The sequence below is a fragment of the Rattus norvegicus genome, chromosome 11 (genome assembly GCF_021556685.1).
Source record: "Rattus norvegicus strain SHRSP/BbbUtx chromosome 11, alternate assembly SHRSP_T2T, whole genome shotgun sequence".
Classification (NCBI taxonomy): domain Eukaryota; kingdom Metazoa; phylum Chordata; class Mammalia; order Rodentia; family Muridae; genus Rattus; species Rattus norvegicus.
Genome location: NC_141544.1, coordinates 70,454,176 through 70,469,936, shown reverse-complemented (window position 1 = coordinate 70,469,936; position 15,761 = coordinate 70,454,176). Strand labels below are relative to the sequence as shown.

At 43.1% G+C, this 15,761-nt stretch overlaps 1 protein-coding gene across 6 annotated transcripts in view; it reads right to left on the bottom strand.

The window, feature by feature from the left end:
- Positions 1 to 498: 498 nt before the first annotated feature.
- The window catches only part of Gramd1c (GRAM domain containing 1C), an 85,329-nt gene continuing 70,066 nt past the window's right edge, over positions 499 to 15,761 (bottom strand). For all 6 annotated transcript variants that reach the window (XM_087576605.1, XM_087576607.1, XM_087576606.1 and 3 more), the window contains 8 exons: positions 13,669 to 13,787; positions 9,285 to 9,427; positions 8,438 to 8,541; positions 6,950 to 7,126; positions 6,220 to 6,277; positions 3,652 to 3,762; positions 3,302 to 3,407; positions 499 to 2,278 (listed from right to left, as the gene is read on the bottom strand). In XM_087576605.1, coding sequence (XP_087432731.1) covers positions 2,198 to 2,278; positions 3,302 to 3,407; positions 3,652 to 3,762; positions 6,220 to 6,277; positions 6,950 to 7,126; positions 8,438 to 8,541; positions 9,285 to 9,427; positions 13,669 to 13,787 — 899 coding nt within the window. In that variant the 3' untranslated portion in view covers positions 499 to 2,197. The remainder of the gene's footprint in view (positions 2,279 to 3,301; positions 3,408 to 3,651; positions 3,763 to 6,219; positions 6,278 to 6,949; positions 7,127 to 8,437; positions 8,542 to 9,284; positions 9,428 to 13,668; positions 13,788 to 15,761) is intronic.

Below are 15,761 nucleotides of genomic sequence, written 5' to 3'. Positions count from 1 at the left end.
CCGCCTGCCCACGAGGCCCCTCCCCCGTCGCGCTCTGGCCGGGCCACCGGGCACCTGCGCCGGGCCCTCGGGGTGCTGCCGGGGTGCTGCTGTGGCGCCGGATCAGACCCGGGCGTTCGCGCGCCGCCTGAGTTCGCCGGCCTCCGGCGCCGGCAACAGGCGTTGGGTTCGATCCGCACCGTCGCCGCGTTAAGGGGTGCCACCCCACGAGTCACCCACCTTCCCCAGAGGCCCGCTGTAGCTCCCAAGCCCGGCTTATCCAACTTGTGCATGCTCGCGAGTCCTGGTGGCTGGGGCTGCCTTCCAGCCAGGCCTCTGTGGTACTTTTGATTCAGTAGTCTGCGCATTTGCAATGAAATTGCCCAAGAGAGTCCTCTCTAGGGTTTCGTCGCTGCACAAATCTGTGAGAACTGTGGGCCTACGTACAGGTTTTCCCTACCCCAGGCTTTCTAGGTTTGGTTTGGTTTGGTTTTTAAGCAGAAACAGAAGAACAGCAACTTAGACATTTTGGGTTTTATTGAAGTCAATCTATATATAACAGATTAAGATCTTAATTCTACATACATATTTAGTGTTTTATCTACAAAGCAACGTTGGTAACCTTTGAGGTATGTGATAAAGTAGTCTGAGAGAAACAACAAAAACATTCACTCTGACAGTTAACATTTTTCTAAATGTAACAATTTGAAGTTTCTAATCCACTCACTCTAACATACAGCCAGATACTTCCTATGTTCCTAAACAAACAAAACAAAACAAGACAAAACGGAACAGGAGGTATTACTCTGAAGCCCCCTTCCCCAGGGAGAGTAGATAGGACTTGTGAAGAGAAACCCTTCCCTTTAGCCAGTATTTTTATTCCCTACAGGCTTCGCAAAAGCGTTGTTAACAATGACATTTGGCTTTGGTGACCTGAGGGAAAGGCAACATTGACTTAAAGACAATGGATATTCAATAAGAATAAATATATGTGCGTGTTCTAGAAAGACCTCTAGAGAACAAAACAATAAATAAATATGTCCTGAACATTCCCTAAATCCTGGGGGACGGAGCTAATTTCAAGTCTGGTCACAGAGTCCTTCTTTTCACAAATGCCTAAGCAGCTGTCCTGAGAGCCCAAGCTTGTGCCTCTCAACTTCAGTCAGCACGCACGTCCCCCAGTCTTTACTGGCGAGTGCGAGTATCTGTCTGTCTATCTTCTGATTGCCAGCAAGACAAGCTACACACAGAATGAAGAATAAAGAATGAAGCTGTATGTAGCTGCTACTGAAAAGCCATCAATTCTTTTCCATGGCATGGGTCACTTCCATTATGGGCCCTCCTAAGGTGAATCCAAGCATAATTCATGGTCTCATTTGATCCATCATGAAATGCCCAGACTTTATAATAATCTTATGGCTTCTAAAACTAAAAGTAGTTCATTCTGAGCATTAATAACTCGAATACTTCCTTCTCCTAAATTACTATTCAGTCTTTTGGATGTATGAAGGGTAATCTCACCTTTGGTAGATATAAATATGTACCTACATACATATATACATATACACACATTTATGTACATGTATATATATATATATATATGTATGTGTGTATACATACACATATATTCCTTCATTAAGATACAACATGGTCAATGACTCTTTCAGACATACAAAAGGTCTGACCACTGGCCTTGAAGCCAAGTCAATGAAGACATTGTAAAGTTTAAAGATACAAACCTGCAATGTCTGCACTTGGAAAATGATCCTTTAAGGTGACAAGTGATTAAAGGGTTCCTTCTTACCTTTTTAGGCTCTTAGACTCAGCTATGAACACACCCCACTGGGCACAGGGACTCTGTGCTAACGTAAATTTAAAGGATCAAGTGACAAGCCTCACTGGAGAAGAGAAGCCACTGTAGCCAGGGTGTCTTCCTTCCCCCCTTTTGTGTCACAGAATTTCAATTCCAAAATATATTTCATGGTTCACTAGAGAAATTCACAGCTTGAAAATAGCTATAAGAAGTGAAAAGATAGAGTCTTAAGGCTACTGGTGAGAATCACTGAGTAAATGTTATTTAAATAAGGCTTTTCTAGTAGAAATCCCGGTAATAAAAAGATCAGAAATGTCCTTTTGACCGCGACAGTCTTCATCCTCTGTTTCCTTCCAGATGTTGTCTTCTAGGTCCAGATGTCTCTTTGATCTCCACATTTCAGCACTAGCTCTCCACAACCACCCCAGACTTGTTCTTGTTTAGTAAATCAAAGGTTTTCTGAAGCATAATGAGTGAGCTCTTCAGCTGCAAACAGAATGATCAAAAATCAGACTTCGATTTTTGCCAGTTATTTTACTCCAAAAGATCTATGTGTATGTGTATATGTATGTCTGTGTATGTATATATACATATATATGTGTGTGTATATATACATATATATGTGTGTATTTGATTTGAGCATCTACATCAATAGATAGATAGATAGATAGATAGATAGATAGATAGATAGATAGATAGAGACGGTCAAATAAAACAGATCATCAAATACCTGATTCTCCAGTATCTGCTATATGAATTCTAGAGAGTTCTTACCAGGTACTAGAGGGCCATAGTTTTTCACTCAGTGTACATTCCAGGAAGTCCATCTGACTATCCAGAGAGAAAGGCTTGTTTTCTTAGACATTCCTCAAGGCTCAGTGGTCTTTTCCACTCTTCCCTGAACACCTCGTGCCCCATGGCTGAGTCATGTCTTCCTAATCCAAGGTCCTCTTCACAGTTCTAAAACTTACCTGTACCTGCTGACCCCATACGATCTTCCCTAACCACCCTGCCTCGGAGCTCCTAGAGCACTACCCACTTCATACTTCTATACTACTTAACTCTGCACTTTTAAAAACAGACATGAAAGCCTGTAGGGTAACTGACTTCTCTCACAAAATCAAAGCAACTGGAGACCAAGAAATATTCCGTATTCCTTACTGTATTCGTTCATTCGCTCATTCAGCAAACCTGCATTGGGTTGGGTACTGTGATTCTTCACAAAGTCTACTGCACAGACTTCACAAAGCTGTGTCAAACATTCCTAGCACTAGTCCAAAGAGCAGAGGGGGTCTAGGATAGGACAATTTGTCAAGATGGTTATAGAAGGAAGAAAGGAGGTTTCTCCTCTCTATAAGACATGGACAAGCACGGAGTGAGAGAAACACCTGAACCAAAAGAGAATGCTGAAGTGGGAGCAGAGTTAGTAAGCAGCTATAGAAGTGTGTCTACAGACGTCCCAAGCTGACAACCCGCCCATTCACACCCCTGAGGAACAACCTGGCCTACCTGTTCCAACATCACTATGGAATCCTGGAGTACTCCTTTTAAACGGTGGGCCTGATCTTTGTTCTTTTGAATATTTTCCGTTCTTGAGAGCCTGTCAGAGACTAAACTAGAAGAAAAAAATTAAATCATAAAACAGCTGCTGATCTTTCATTTACAGAAATTATTGTGCTCCATTTATTGCAAATGAAACACAAAATCATACCCACTGCTGCCGCCACCGCCGCCGCCACCACCCCAGGCGGCGGGGAGGGGGAGAACTAAGCGTGCATGACAAGATACAGCAGACCAAAGTCTCTAAAGTTAAATTTTCTACAACAGAGAAACAGGCAGGGCTGAGGCGGGGAACTTACTTTAAAGATTTCTCTCCTTGGAGGTGAAGCTGGTAGAAGGACTGGGTGGCGTGTTCTATCTTTGACAACTTCAGAAACAGTGTCACATTCAGCAGAACTAGCAGCAGCAAACTGTGCCAAGTAAAGGACAGCTGGTTAACCCACACTGACCTGCACTGCAGAGGCAGCAGCAGAGGAAGCCCAGCACCCTCATGGTAGAGTCAAGAGAATCTATTGTGATTGGAGACCGCAGGGCAGCCTGGACTACAGAGGCAGACCCCACCCCAAGACCCCCTTCCACGACTAAGAAACAGAGTAAAATAACATACATATGCAAAAGCTTTCAACTGTATATGATCTACACCATTTTCTATATTTCAATAAATTATCCCTGTTTCATTATATGAAATAACTGCTTTCAAGTATTATATAGCTGCCAAAGAGAATGATGGGAAATGCCTAGTGTGTGATAAGAAAACTCCTTGAAAGGCCACAACTCACAGATGGCCTCTGACCCCTTTTTCCTTTCTTCTTTGCTCAATCCCAGCCAGTCCTGTGCAACCACTGGCTTAGAAATCTACCAGGTAGGCTTTCAGGGTCTATTTTTGGGTTACACTGGCTTAAGCAATTACATACCCATAATACTGCATTTTAAAAATGAAAGGAAGATCAATACGTAGCTGATTTTAGGAACATCGCAATGTTACCTTTCATTCCCAGTGGAAGCAAAAAAATGTGCATAGATAGATATATAGATAGATAGATACATACATACATACATACAGACAGACAGACAGACAGATACTCTCTTTGAACAGAGAAAGTACCAGATAAATCCCAAGCATATATTACATAACGGTAAATATAAAATTTTTACATTCAAAGTTAATGTTTTCTTTTTAATATCAGCCTTTCAAATGAATACAGACCTCATTACACATGTGCACAGACTGATAAGTAGTATCATGTGCCTTTATTTAGTTCTGTTAAAAGATTTACCTGCCTCAAGCTAAACTGATTGTGTTTGGGGGCATAGCTCAGCCGTAGAATGGTTACTTAGTATGCACCCGGGCCAGGGGTTTGGTTCCAGACAGCACAGAAAGTGAAAAAAGTGTATAGAGGGTATGTAAGAAAACTAAAGGTAATGAGGAAATCAAATCTATAAAATTATCACAGCACTGAAGGGATGAACGTGTACATGCATACGTATATATAAATTCCTACGATGTAATATAATAATATTTGTCATTCAAAATGTCAGAGCAACCTGATTTTATTAGAATCTGAAAACCTTTTCTGAAACCCAGAGAGAGATCTGAGGGCCAGGGTTTACACAGGTTGTCCCAGCATAAGGGGGGCTGAGGCAGGAGGATCATGAGATAGTTCAAGGCTAAGACTTCATAGCAAGCCCCATGTCAAGGAAACAACAACAACAAGAACGACAGCAAACACTAAAAAGGATAAAAGTACTTTCTGCTTGTTCTGAAATCTGTAGTAAAGAAAAACAGGTAAGAGCTTCATTCCAAAAATTATCGCCCAGTAGAATTAGAGCTCTTAGGTGTAACTTGCTAGGTAGGTTCCCATAAATACTACAAGCATCAGACTAATTGCCTAATATTTTTGACAGTCTGGTTGCTATATCAGAATAACCTACAGCGTGTGCTTTAAATTCCATCACTAGCTGCTCTTGTTGGAAGCCTTGCACCAACATGGCTGCTTACAACTCTTTGTAACTTCAGTCTCGGGGGATCCAATGCCCTCTTTTGGCCTTTATACTCACCAGGCATACTTGTGGTACACAGAGATAACATGCAGACAAAACACCCATACACATAAAAATCAATTTAAATTTTTAAAAATGTTTTTAAAATTTCCTGATCACTATTCAAAGTCTTCTGAAACGACCTTTAAAATTAGAGCTGAGACATCTGCATTTTAGCAAAAACACTAAGTCTTACTCATATAAACGCGTAACACCACTGATCTATTTAAGCAAGGTAGAATCATTTTATTAGAATTTTACCAACAAGTATTTTCTTTAAATTTACAGAACTTCTCATAAAAACCCATAGGTTTCATAGAAATAAGTCAGAATGCTTTTTATTTTAATGCTGAGCGTATATTTTATATTCCCTTACCTTTGACAATTCCGAAAAAAACATACATCAAAAGCTATCAAACAAAATCTATTAGACTGGTTTTACAGTTCAACGTGGTCAGCAGTGACCATTTCTACCCAATAAAACAAATGCAGAGGCTGATGAGAAGGCTTGGCGGTTAAGGACACCTGCTGCTCTTCAGAGCCCTGGGATTGGTTCCCTGGGATTGGTTCCCTGGGATTGGTTCCCTGAGATTGGTTCCCTGGGATTGGTTCCCAGCACCCACAGAATCGCTCACAACCCTCTGTATGTAACTCCGCTTCCAAGAGGATCTGTGCTTCCTTCTGCCCTCTGTAGGTACTGCACACAGACATGCAGGCCAAGCACTAACACAAAGAGTAAAAAATAAGTCCTTATGCCTTACAATTCTTTGGGGACCTACTTAAAAACAGATGACGATATGAACAAAGGATATACAAGGGATACTTACAATACGCTCATCACCACGATAAGGGCAGTGTCACAACTGTCCACTGCCTTTCTCTTTCCTGGAGGTGAGAGGTGAGAGAGAGGGCTGTGAACACTGCTCAAAGTCAATAATCATCTGAAATTAACTCGAAACTGATGGTCAAGCTCCATCTCAGCTGTTTGCCCAGGCTAGCCCTCAGCAGTACACTCAGAGCTAAACATCAGATGTCTGTAGATGTTAAGCAGGAAATAAACAGAAGCTTGGGGCTAGTGGCTCATGTTGGGGACAGAGTCACAGATGGACAACACAGACTGTCTGAAGGGACTTGGTACAGGGCCACACAAACATAATATTTTATTTAAATACCCAATTATTTTTTGAGGTAGCATCTCACTAAGTAATCCTGGCTGGCCTGGAACTCACTAGATAGATCAGGTTGGCCTCAAACTCACCAAGATCTACCTGCCTCTACCTCTGAGCGCTGGGACTAAAGGCGGGCACCAGTCCAAGCAATCTAAAAAATGTTAATGTTGTGCAGGCCAACTGAAATATTCTACTCGTCATATACCTGCCACATCCCAGCTGTTTCTTTAGGCTTCTACGGTAGCTGCTGTTAAGAAATTCAGAGTATTAATAAATATTATCAAAAAGAAGAGAAAGGCAGGCTTCCTTAAATGGCATTCCTCAAAGACAAGAGGCACCCCATGCCTCCTAAGGGTAAGTCTTTTATCTGTTTAATAGCGACAGCTACCTGTAATATCGTCTTTGGCCTCGAAGCCCAAATCTGTAGGAGAGCGCTGAGAGGGCAGCTTTGGAACCGGCTCTGCTGTCCGGTTCAAGGTCCGCCGTCTCCGGCGTAGGCTGCTAAGTTTTCCAGCATCTTCCATGGGTTGACTCAACACAGACTCTTCCATTAACAAATCTGATTCTGAGAAGAATTTTTAAAAACAAATGGATAAGAAGGAAGCTTCCTCAACTATAGGACACAAGTTGTGTGGGGGAGAGAGGGTGTGCGCGCGCACGCGCATGCGTAGGTGGGCTCGTTTGAGCCTTGATAACCCTCTCTTATCAAACCTCAGGTTTTACAGACTAGATTAAAACTTTATTCTTAATTAAGAGCTTTAGAGACTATAATGACCCTACAGTGAGACTTCCTTATTCTAGGAAGAATGTGTATCAATAAATGATGAGGTCATCAGCGGAAACTTGCTACGTGCTATATTAAATATTAACGTAATGCCTTCAGTTGTGAAATCGAGGGTTCCACACACATCCACGGGATCGTTAGAAAGGTTTCCAAGGAAGGATCTATCAGCGCTTCTTAACCCTAAAGAAGAGGGTAGCGTGTAGAAGTTCTAACGTTTGGAAAGAAAACGTCTGGTAAAAGGAATCTTGAAACAACCTAAATATCTCATTTCTGTCATTTATTTTTAGTCCTTCCCTCTGCTTGGTCTTTCTTTCTTTCTTTTTTTTTTTTTTTTTTTTCAGAATCTCGTTAGCAAGTGGCCAAACTTCTTTGGTGCTGATGAGAAGTTTAACAATGAAACAGCCAGAGGGAAAAAAGCCAGAGGACAAGTAACCAGCAGAGTAAAGCAAGCATGCAGCCTTAAGTCGCTAGAGATGGCTGGCTTTGGGCCTTTCCTTCACTAGAATTAATTATGTTCAGATATGCAGCATTCCCTTCTGTGTATATTAAGAAGTATCCCAGCGTAACAGCCGCATTGTCTCTCTTGGTCAGCTACCAGCACACCTCCAGTAAATCCACACACAAACACAGCACCATTGCCAAGTGGGCCTACATAAGCCCAGGAAAGCCACAGTTAAGAAGACAGGTGTAGGGGTTGGGGATTTGGCTCAGTGGTAGAGCGCTTGCCTAGCAAGCGCAAGGCCCTGGGTTCGGTCCCCAGTTCCCAAAAAAAAGACAGGTGTAGACCTGGGGCCCTGCAGTTGTGACAGAGGACAAGAGGATCTATAACCTAGTTTTGGAACTTCTCTCTGTGTTTAGCCTCCTGGCTCCCTGCACAGGCAGTGTGTGTGATCTTGGACAAGTCACTTAAATGTACTCGGGATTTCCTTGACGGTAAAGTGGGGAAAAACAATCATGCTTCTCTTTTACAGCGTTTGTGAGTATTGAAAGGTTGACCGTGATGTACGTTAATTTTTGACGTGTGATCCTAATGAAGAACAGCCCGTTTTAAATGAGACCTTGGAAAATACCAATGCATGAAAGCCTACATACCAAGCTGTTTGAAATAGTTCTCCAGCGAACTCCAGGAATTCTTCTCGATTAAAGACTTGATAAGGCCCCACGGTTGTTTCCTGTATTTCAAGTCTGTGGAGACTCTAATAGGAAGAGAAGAAAATAATATTTCTTTAGAGACAGACTTTAGCCAGCAGAGGAGACCAGAAGAGTTCAGGGGACTGTGGCCACTACTTTAGCTATTTCACTGCAGTGAAACGTGAGGTTGCATTCTGTGGGAAGCCAAAAGAATTAAATGCCATTACTACTGTGAAATAAAATTTGTTCTTCTTTTAAAAACATTGTGAGTTGCTAATAACCTCATCAAAGTGGGATACTCTACCCTCGCCTAAAAAGCAATGAAGGCTTCAGGAAACGCTAAGGAATTAAATAAATTTCTAAATGCCTCGGGGAGCTCTAGTGATTGCGCACTAGTCAAAAGTAATTCTATTAATTAGGGCCAGCACGGCCTGCGATGGCCATTGCTCTTCAAGGTGCCAACCTTCTTCGTTCGCACCGCAGCAGAGCGCCGTGTGGCTCACCATGCGTTCCCCTAAAACTCCTGACGCTTGAGACGCTTACACTGGAGCACGGGACTAGCTTTGGCCAATTCTATAGCCTTTATTCCTGTGGCAATTGAAGGGCATTTATTCTAGACTGTGAGGCCCCAGGATGCCCATACGTTTATCAGTTTCAGTCTTGAGTGCGGAGCCCCACATCCCGAACACTGCTGGACATGTGATTTAGGTAAGAAGCGAAGCTCTGTGGTGCCCGACTAAGACTTCAGTCTGGTGTTACACAGCACACCCTGGTCAACTCACTCGTGTGTGTGCTTGCAGCGACCCACCTCAGCCTGCACCTCTGTTTTGCAGAGCGCACGATGCAGTATCTATTCAAAGTGTAGAAGTAGTCGTGGTAGGGGACGTCGTGTGTCAGCACTTCTGAATCTACTAAATAAAACTGGGCTTCCCGGCTCTCTTTATACAGTGTCTGCCGAAGTAAGATAAAAGATGTTTACGTGGGTTTTTCAATATGTTCCCCAGCAACTTAGAGCATATATACTGAAGTTCCTCCTCACAAATACAAAACACATCGAAAATCTTATGACAAATTAGGACAGCGTGAGAAATAAATCGCATAATCGTTCTGTGTTTCTTGGCTATAATGAGTTTTAAGTTAAAAAAAATTAAGTTGACAATTCAAAAATCAATTGAATAGTAGAAGGGCCATAACTCCCACATTCGTCAAACTTTAACAAAGCCAACTGTTAAAAAAAAAAAGCCAAAAAAATAGAGCAACCAGGCAAAACATCGTTTTCCCTAACTTAAGGGGTCTGTCAACTAAAGCTTTCACTTAACCACACTTCTACCCATCATTGAAGGAGGAAGGACTGGCTCCTAAGTTTATAGAAGATTTTCCTATTCCAAAACACCCATCTCTTCTTGTATCTGTGACAACCTTTTAAAATGTTATAGACGATAAGTGAATCACATTTTCTGTAACGCTGATGGAAAAACCAAAACAACACCTCCTTCAGTGTTCACGGCTGTTTGCAGTGGTCTTCAGGTGCACTAGACTCTAGCCCAGACTGGCCAAACACACTCCGCTCTAAGCCAGTGCCATTCTAGTCACTGAGAGGAGTACTGGCTTGTGTTTAAGATTAAAAACAATGTTCCCCATATGTCACAGCAGCCATCTGGTTCTTTGGGCTTCTCCCCTGACATGATCTTATTGTAAGTTAGATTTTAGAGATACTCATTTTAAATTCTTCTATTAAACAAAACTGTAGACGGGTACAAGAGGGATGCAGTGAACCCTCATGAGCTCATCGCCTACCGTCCGCCATGTTTGCTGTCCCATCTCCCTTCATGTGAGCCCCACCTCCCCTCTGCCAGCATCCCTCCACAACTCCATATTGGTTTCCAAAGACATCTGAGGCATTGATATAATTTTGGACAATACTTCTGTTCACATTTTTATAGATTTGTTTGTTTTATAGACTTGTTTGGCTTTTAATGCCAATACTCAGGAGGCAGAGGTAGGATGTGAGTTCAAGGCCAGTCTGATATACGGAGAGAATTCTAGGACAGCCAAGACTACACAGAGAAACCCTGTCTCAAAACAAAACAAAACCAACTAACCAATCAATCAATCGATCAATCAATAAATAATAGCCTGTCTTTAAAACGTGACTGCAGGGCAGATCCCGGCCCGCTGCAGCTCTCTGCTCCCAGGCCCCGTGGGAGAGAGACCTCACCGCCTGGTCAGGTGGGCGCTCCTGAGGCTGCGGAGCGGAGGAGACCGCCAACGCTGCCCACCCCTGCCCACATCCCTGGCCCAAGAGGAAACTGTGTAGGGCCTCTGGGTTCCCGTGGGGGAGGGCCCAGGAGCGGCGGGACCCCTGCGCCTGAGACACGGCCGGAGCCTGAAGGAAACGGACCGGATAGACAGTTCTCTGCACCCAAATCCCGTGGGAGGGAGAGCTGAACCTGCAGGGAGGCAGACACGCCTGGGAAACCAGAAGAGACTGCACTCTGCGCACATCCAGACGCCAGAGGAAAACACCAAAAGCAATCTACAGATTCAATGCAATCCCCATCAAAATACCAATCCAATTCTTCAAAGAGTTAGACAGAACAATTTGCAAATTCATCTGGAATAACAAAAAACCCAGGATAGCTAAAACTATCCTCAACAATAAAAGGACTTCAGGGGGAATCACTATCCCTGAACTCAAGCAGTATTACAGAGCAATAGTGATAAAAACTGCATGGTATTGGTACAGAGACAGACAGATAGACCAATGGAATAGAATTGAAGACCCAGAAATGAACCCACACACCTATGGTCACTTGATTTTTGACAAAGGAGCCAAAACCATCCAATGGAAAAAAGATAGCATTTTCAGCAAATGGTGCTGGTTCAACTGGAGGTCAACATGTAGAAGAATGCATATCGATCCATGCTTATCACCCTGTACAAAGCTTAAGTCCAAGTGGATCAAGGACCTCCACATCAAACCTGATACACTCAAACTAATAGAAGAAAAACTAGGGAAGCATCTGGAACACATGGGCACTGGAAAAAATTTCCTGAACAAAACACCAATGGCTTATGCTCTAAGATCAAGAATCGACAAATGGGATCTCATAAAACTGCAAAGCTTCTGTAAGGCAAAGGACACTGTGGTTAGGACAAATCGGCAACCAACAGATTGGGAAAAAATCTTTACCAATCCTACAACAGATAGAGGCCTTATATCCAAAATATACAAAGAACTCAAGAAGTTAGACCGCAGGGAGACAAATAACCCTATTAAAAAATGGGGTTCAGAGCTAAACAAAGAATTCACAGCTGAGGAATGCCGAATGGCTGAGAAACACCTAAAGAAATGTTCAACATCTTTAGTCATAAGGGAAATGCAAATCAAAACAACCCTGAGATTTCACCTCACACCAGTGAGAATGGCTAAGATCAAAAACTCAGGTGACAGCAGATGCTGGCGAGGATGCGGAGAAAGAGGAACACTCCTCCATTGTTGGTGGGATTGCAGACTGGTACAACCATTCTGGAAATCAGTCTGGAGGTTCCTCAGAAAATTGGACTTTGAACTGCCTGAGGATCCAGCTATACCTCTCTTGGGCATATACCCAAAAGATGCCCCAACATATAAAAAAGACACGTGCTCCACTATGTTCATCGCAGCCTTATTTATAATAGCCAGAAACTGGAAAGAACCCAGATGCCCTTCAACAGAGGAATGGATATAGAAAATGTGGTACATCTACACAATGGAATATTACTCAGCTATCAAAAACAACGAGTTTATGAAATTCGTAGGCAAATGGTTGGAACTGGAAAATATCATCCTGAGTGAGCTAACCCAAACACAGAAAGACATACATGGTATGCACTCACTGATAAGTGGCTATTAGCCCAAATGCTTGAATTACCCTAGATGCCTAGAACAAATGAAACTCAAGACGGATGATCAAAATGTGAATGCTTCACTCCTTTTCTAAAAGGGGAACAAGAATACCCTTGGCAGGGAAGAGAGAGGCAAAGATTAAAACAGAGACTGAAGGAACTCCCATTCAGAGCCTGCCCCACATGTGGCCCATACATATACAGCCACCCAATAAGACAAGATGGATGAAGCAAAGTAGTGCAGACCGACAGGAGCCGGATGTAGATCTCTCCTGAGAGACACAGCCAGAATACAGCAAATACAGAGGCGAATGCCAGCAGCAAACCACTGAACTGAGAATAGGTCCCCCGTTGAAGGAATCAGAGAAAGAACTGGAAGAGCTTGAAGGGGCTCGAGACCCCTTATGAACAACAATGCCAAGCAACCAGAGCTTCTAGGGACTAAGCCACTACCTAAAGACTATACATGGACTGACCCTGGACTCTGACCTCATAGGTAGCAATGAATATCCTAGTAAGAGCACCAGTGGAAGGGGAAGCCCTGGGTCCTGCTAAGACTGAACCCCCAGTGAACTAGATTGTTGGGGGGAGGGCGGCAATGGGGGGAGGGTTGGGAGGGGAACACCCATAAGGAAGGGGAGGGGGGAGGGGGATGTTTGCCCGGAAACCAAAGAATTATTATTAAGTATTAAATAAATTAAAAAAAAAGAAATGATCTCAAGGATTAACAGATGGCATTACATGAAATTAAAATGCTTCTGCACAGCAAAAGAAACAACCACCAACATAAAGAGACAGGCTACAAAAGGGATAATTATTTGCTGACTGTACATCAGCCAGAAGATTAATATCTAGAATATATAAAAACTACAAAAAGTAAACACCAAAAAGACTTAAATCATTCAATCAATAATAAACAAAATTGGTAGTTCTCAAAAAAAAAAAAAAAAAAAAAAAAAAAAAAAAAAAAAAACGTGACTGCAGGCTAGAGAACACAGCCCAGTGGTAGAGTGCTTAGCTAGCATGCCCAAGAGTTTGTGGCTCAATCTGTACAACCACCATTATTAAAAATAAAACTACAATATCATTATTGCAAACGACATGGAAACTCCTGACAAATACTCTCCAACAGGTGGTCTATTGACTAGGTGTAGGTGGGTGGGTGGGAGCCCTCTGGGCTCTGACAGTTTGTCATCCCTTGTCAGGTATCTGGTGAACCTGTGGCATCAACTGTGGCCTGTGACAAGCACTCTTTCCTTGAGCTGTGGGCAGAACTCCTCTGGAGCCCCGACTGAGTCGCGTACCTGCTTTTCCGTGGCGGCAGTACATTTGCCCGTAAGTGGATTGCTGAGGACTATAGTGTAGGTCATGGTTCTCAGCTGATCGCCTCCAGATTCAACTGTCCAGGGGGTGGACACCACATCTAACCAGAGCAAACAGAAAGGCTTTAAGTTCAGTCAGAGGTGCAGATTGAGAATTAGATGTTTACAAGCAGTCCTCGGCTTCATTGGTGAAAAGGAAGATTAAATGTGAGTCATTCTTCTTGTAGGAGATACATATCAGGGGCTTCTGAACTGTCTTCACTTTTAGACCCCTTTCACCAGAGAAGTTCTTACTGACTCTGGGCAACAGGTATATAAAATGGTCTACAAATCAGACGCGTATGGATAATGAACTACAAAGACATGATTGCAATGTAATTCTTTAGTTCACCTATAGTTTTGCCAAGTAAAATATGGACAAGCAAATGTGCATGCTATTGGCTACATCCACTTACTTCTACACAAGGGATTACTCTGTAGCTAAGGACTTGATACACGGGAAGCCAGAGCACCGTTGGGGTTTTTCTGAGTCCCGTAGGTTGATTTTATAGCAGTTAGAGCTGAGAAAGCCATTTGCCATCCATGTGTGGGACAGAACGAAGGAAATGTGTTGACAGGCACCTTGGAAATTGCTAAGGGTTTTTCCTAATTCTATACCCAGATTCATTACATGATTTTTAAGATGAAAGTTGTGTCAGCAACTCAAACAGCAAATTTTTTTTGTTTTGTTTTGTTTTGTTTTCCCAGAGCTGGGGACCGAACCCAGGACCTTGTGCTTGCTAGGCAAGCGCTTTACCACTGAGCTAAATCCCCAACCCCAGCATTTTTTTTTTAATATGGAAGATTTAATGCAGTACAACCCAAACATATACTAACCTGGTACTGAAATGCTAAGGATGATGGTAGGACAATAATGGAAGTATTATCCAGAGTTAAATTGTTAGGTTTCTATGGGGCAGAACGCTGTTTGTATGAGCCAAGGTCCCGCAGGCAGTGTATGCTGGCAGCATGCATCACGACACTATGCACAGTCACACACACTATGTGCTCAGAACCCTGGCCTCGGCAAAGTCATTCTTAACAACAGAGGTGCCAGAAGCACCTCAGACCCATTACACCGTGGATTTTGAACTAAATTTTGTTTTTTGTGTTCAGAAGCCTTTACTATTGACAAATTTGGGGGGCCCTCCCTCCACATTCATTTGCAGGGCTTCATATATATGTGTAGTCAGCAACACCCAGTTTAAGAAGCTATAATAGGAACTGGAAAGATGGCTCTGTGGTTAAGAGCATTTGTCCTTGCTTAGGTCCTGGGTTTGATTTCCAACACCCACATGGTGTCTCACAAACATCTATATCTCCAGTTCCAGAAAATCTGATGCCCTCTTTTGACCTGCATGAGCACAGGCATACAAGTGCACAAAACACTCAAAGCACATAAAATAAATCTTAAAAAATAAAAAGAATTTCCCCTTTTAAAAAGCAGTAACATACACACATACATCTCTTGCTTCTGATCTCCATCTGTGCCCAGAGCTAGGGTGGTCCCACAGCCCTCAGACACAAAACCTGCGTGCAGAGACCTGGGCTGCTAGGAGCACTCCCCCTCCTAAGCCACAGGTGGGACCCCATTTTCTATCCATTGACTGTCCAAGGAGAAACACACAGGGAGCTCAAAGGGCACGGAAGCCACAGGGGGACCTAGGAAAGGACCCTTCTAGTCTACATCTGTCCCCAGAGCTGGGCTGTCCCACAGTTCTCAGACCCAAAACCTGCCTGCAGAGAGCTGATCTGCCAGTAGCACTCTCACTCCAAACATCACAGGCTCACAGGCTCACAGGCTCACAGGCTCACAGGCTCACAGGCTCTCAGGCTCACTGGCCCACAGGAGGGACAAACTCCAGTCAGACACAACAAGACCACTAATATCGGAGATAACTAGATGGCAAGAGGCAAGCACAAGAACCTAAGCAACAGAAAACAAGACTACTTGGCATCATCAGAACATAGTTCTCTTACCACAGCAAATACTGGATATTGCAACACACCAGAAAAGCAAGATTTGGATTTAACAT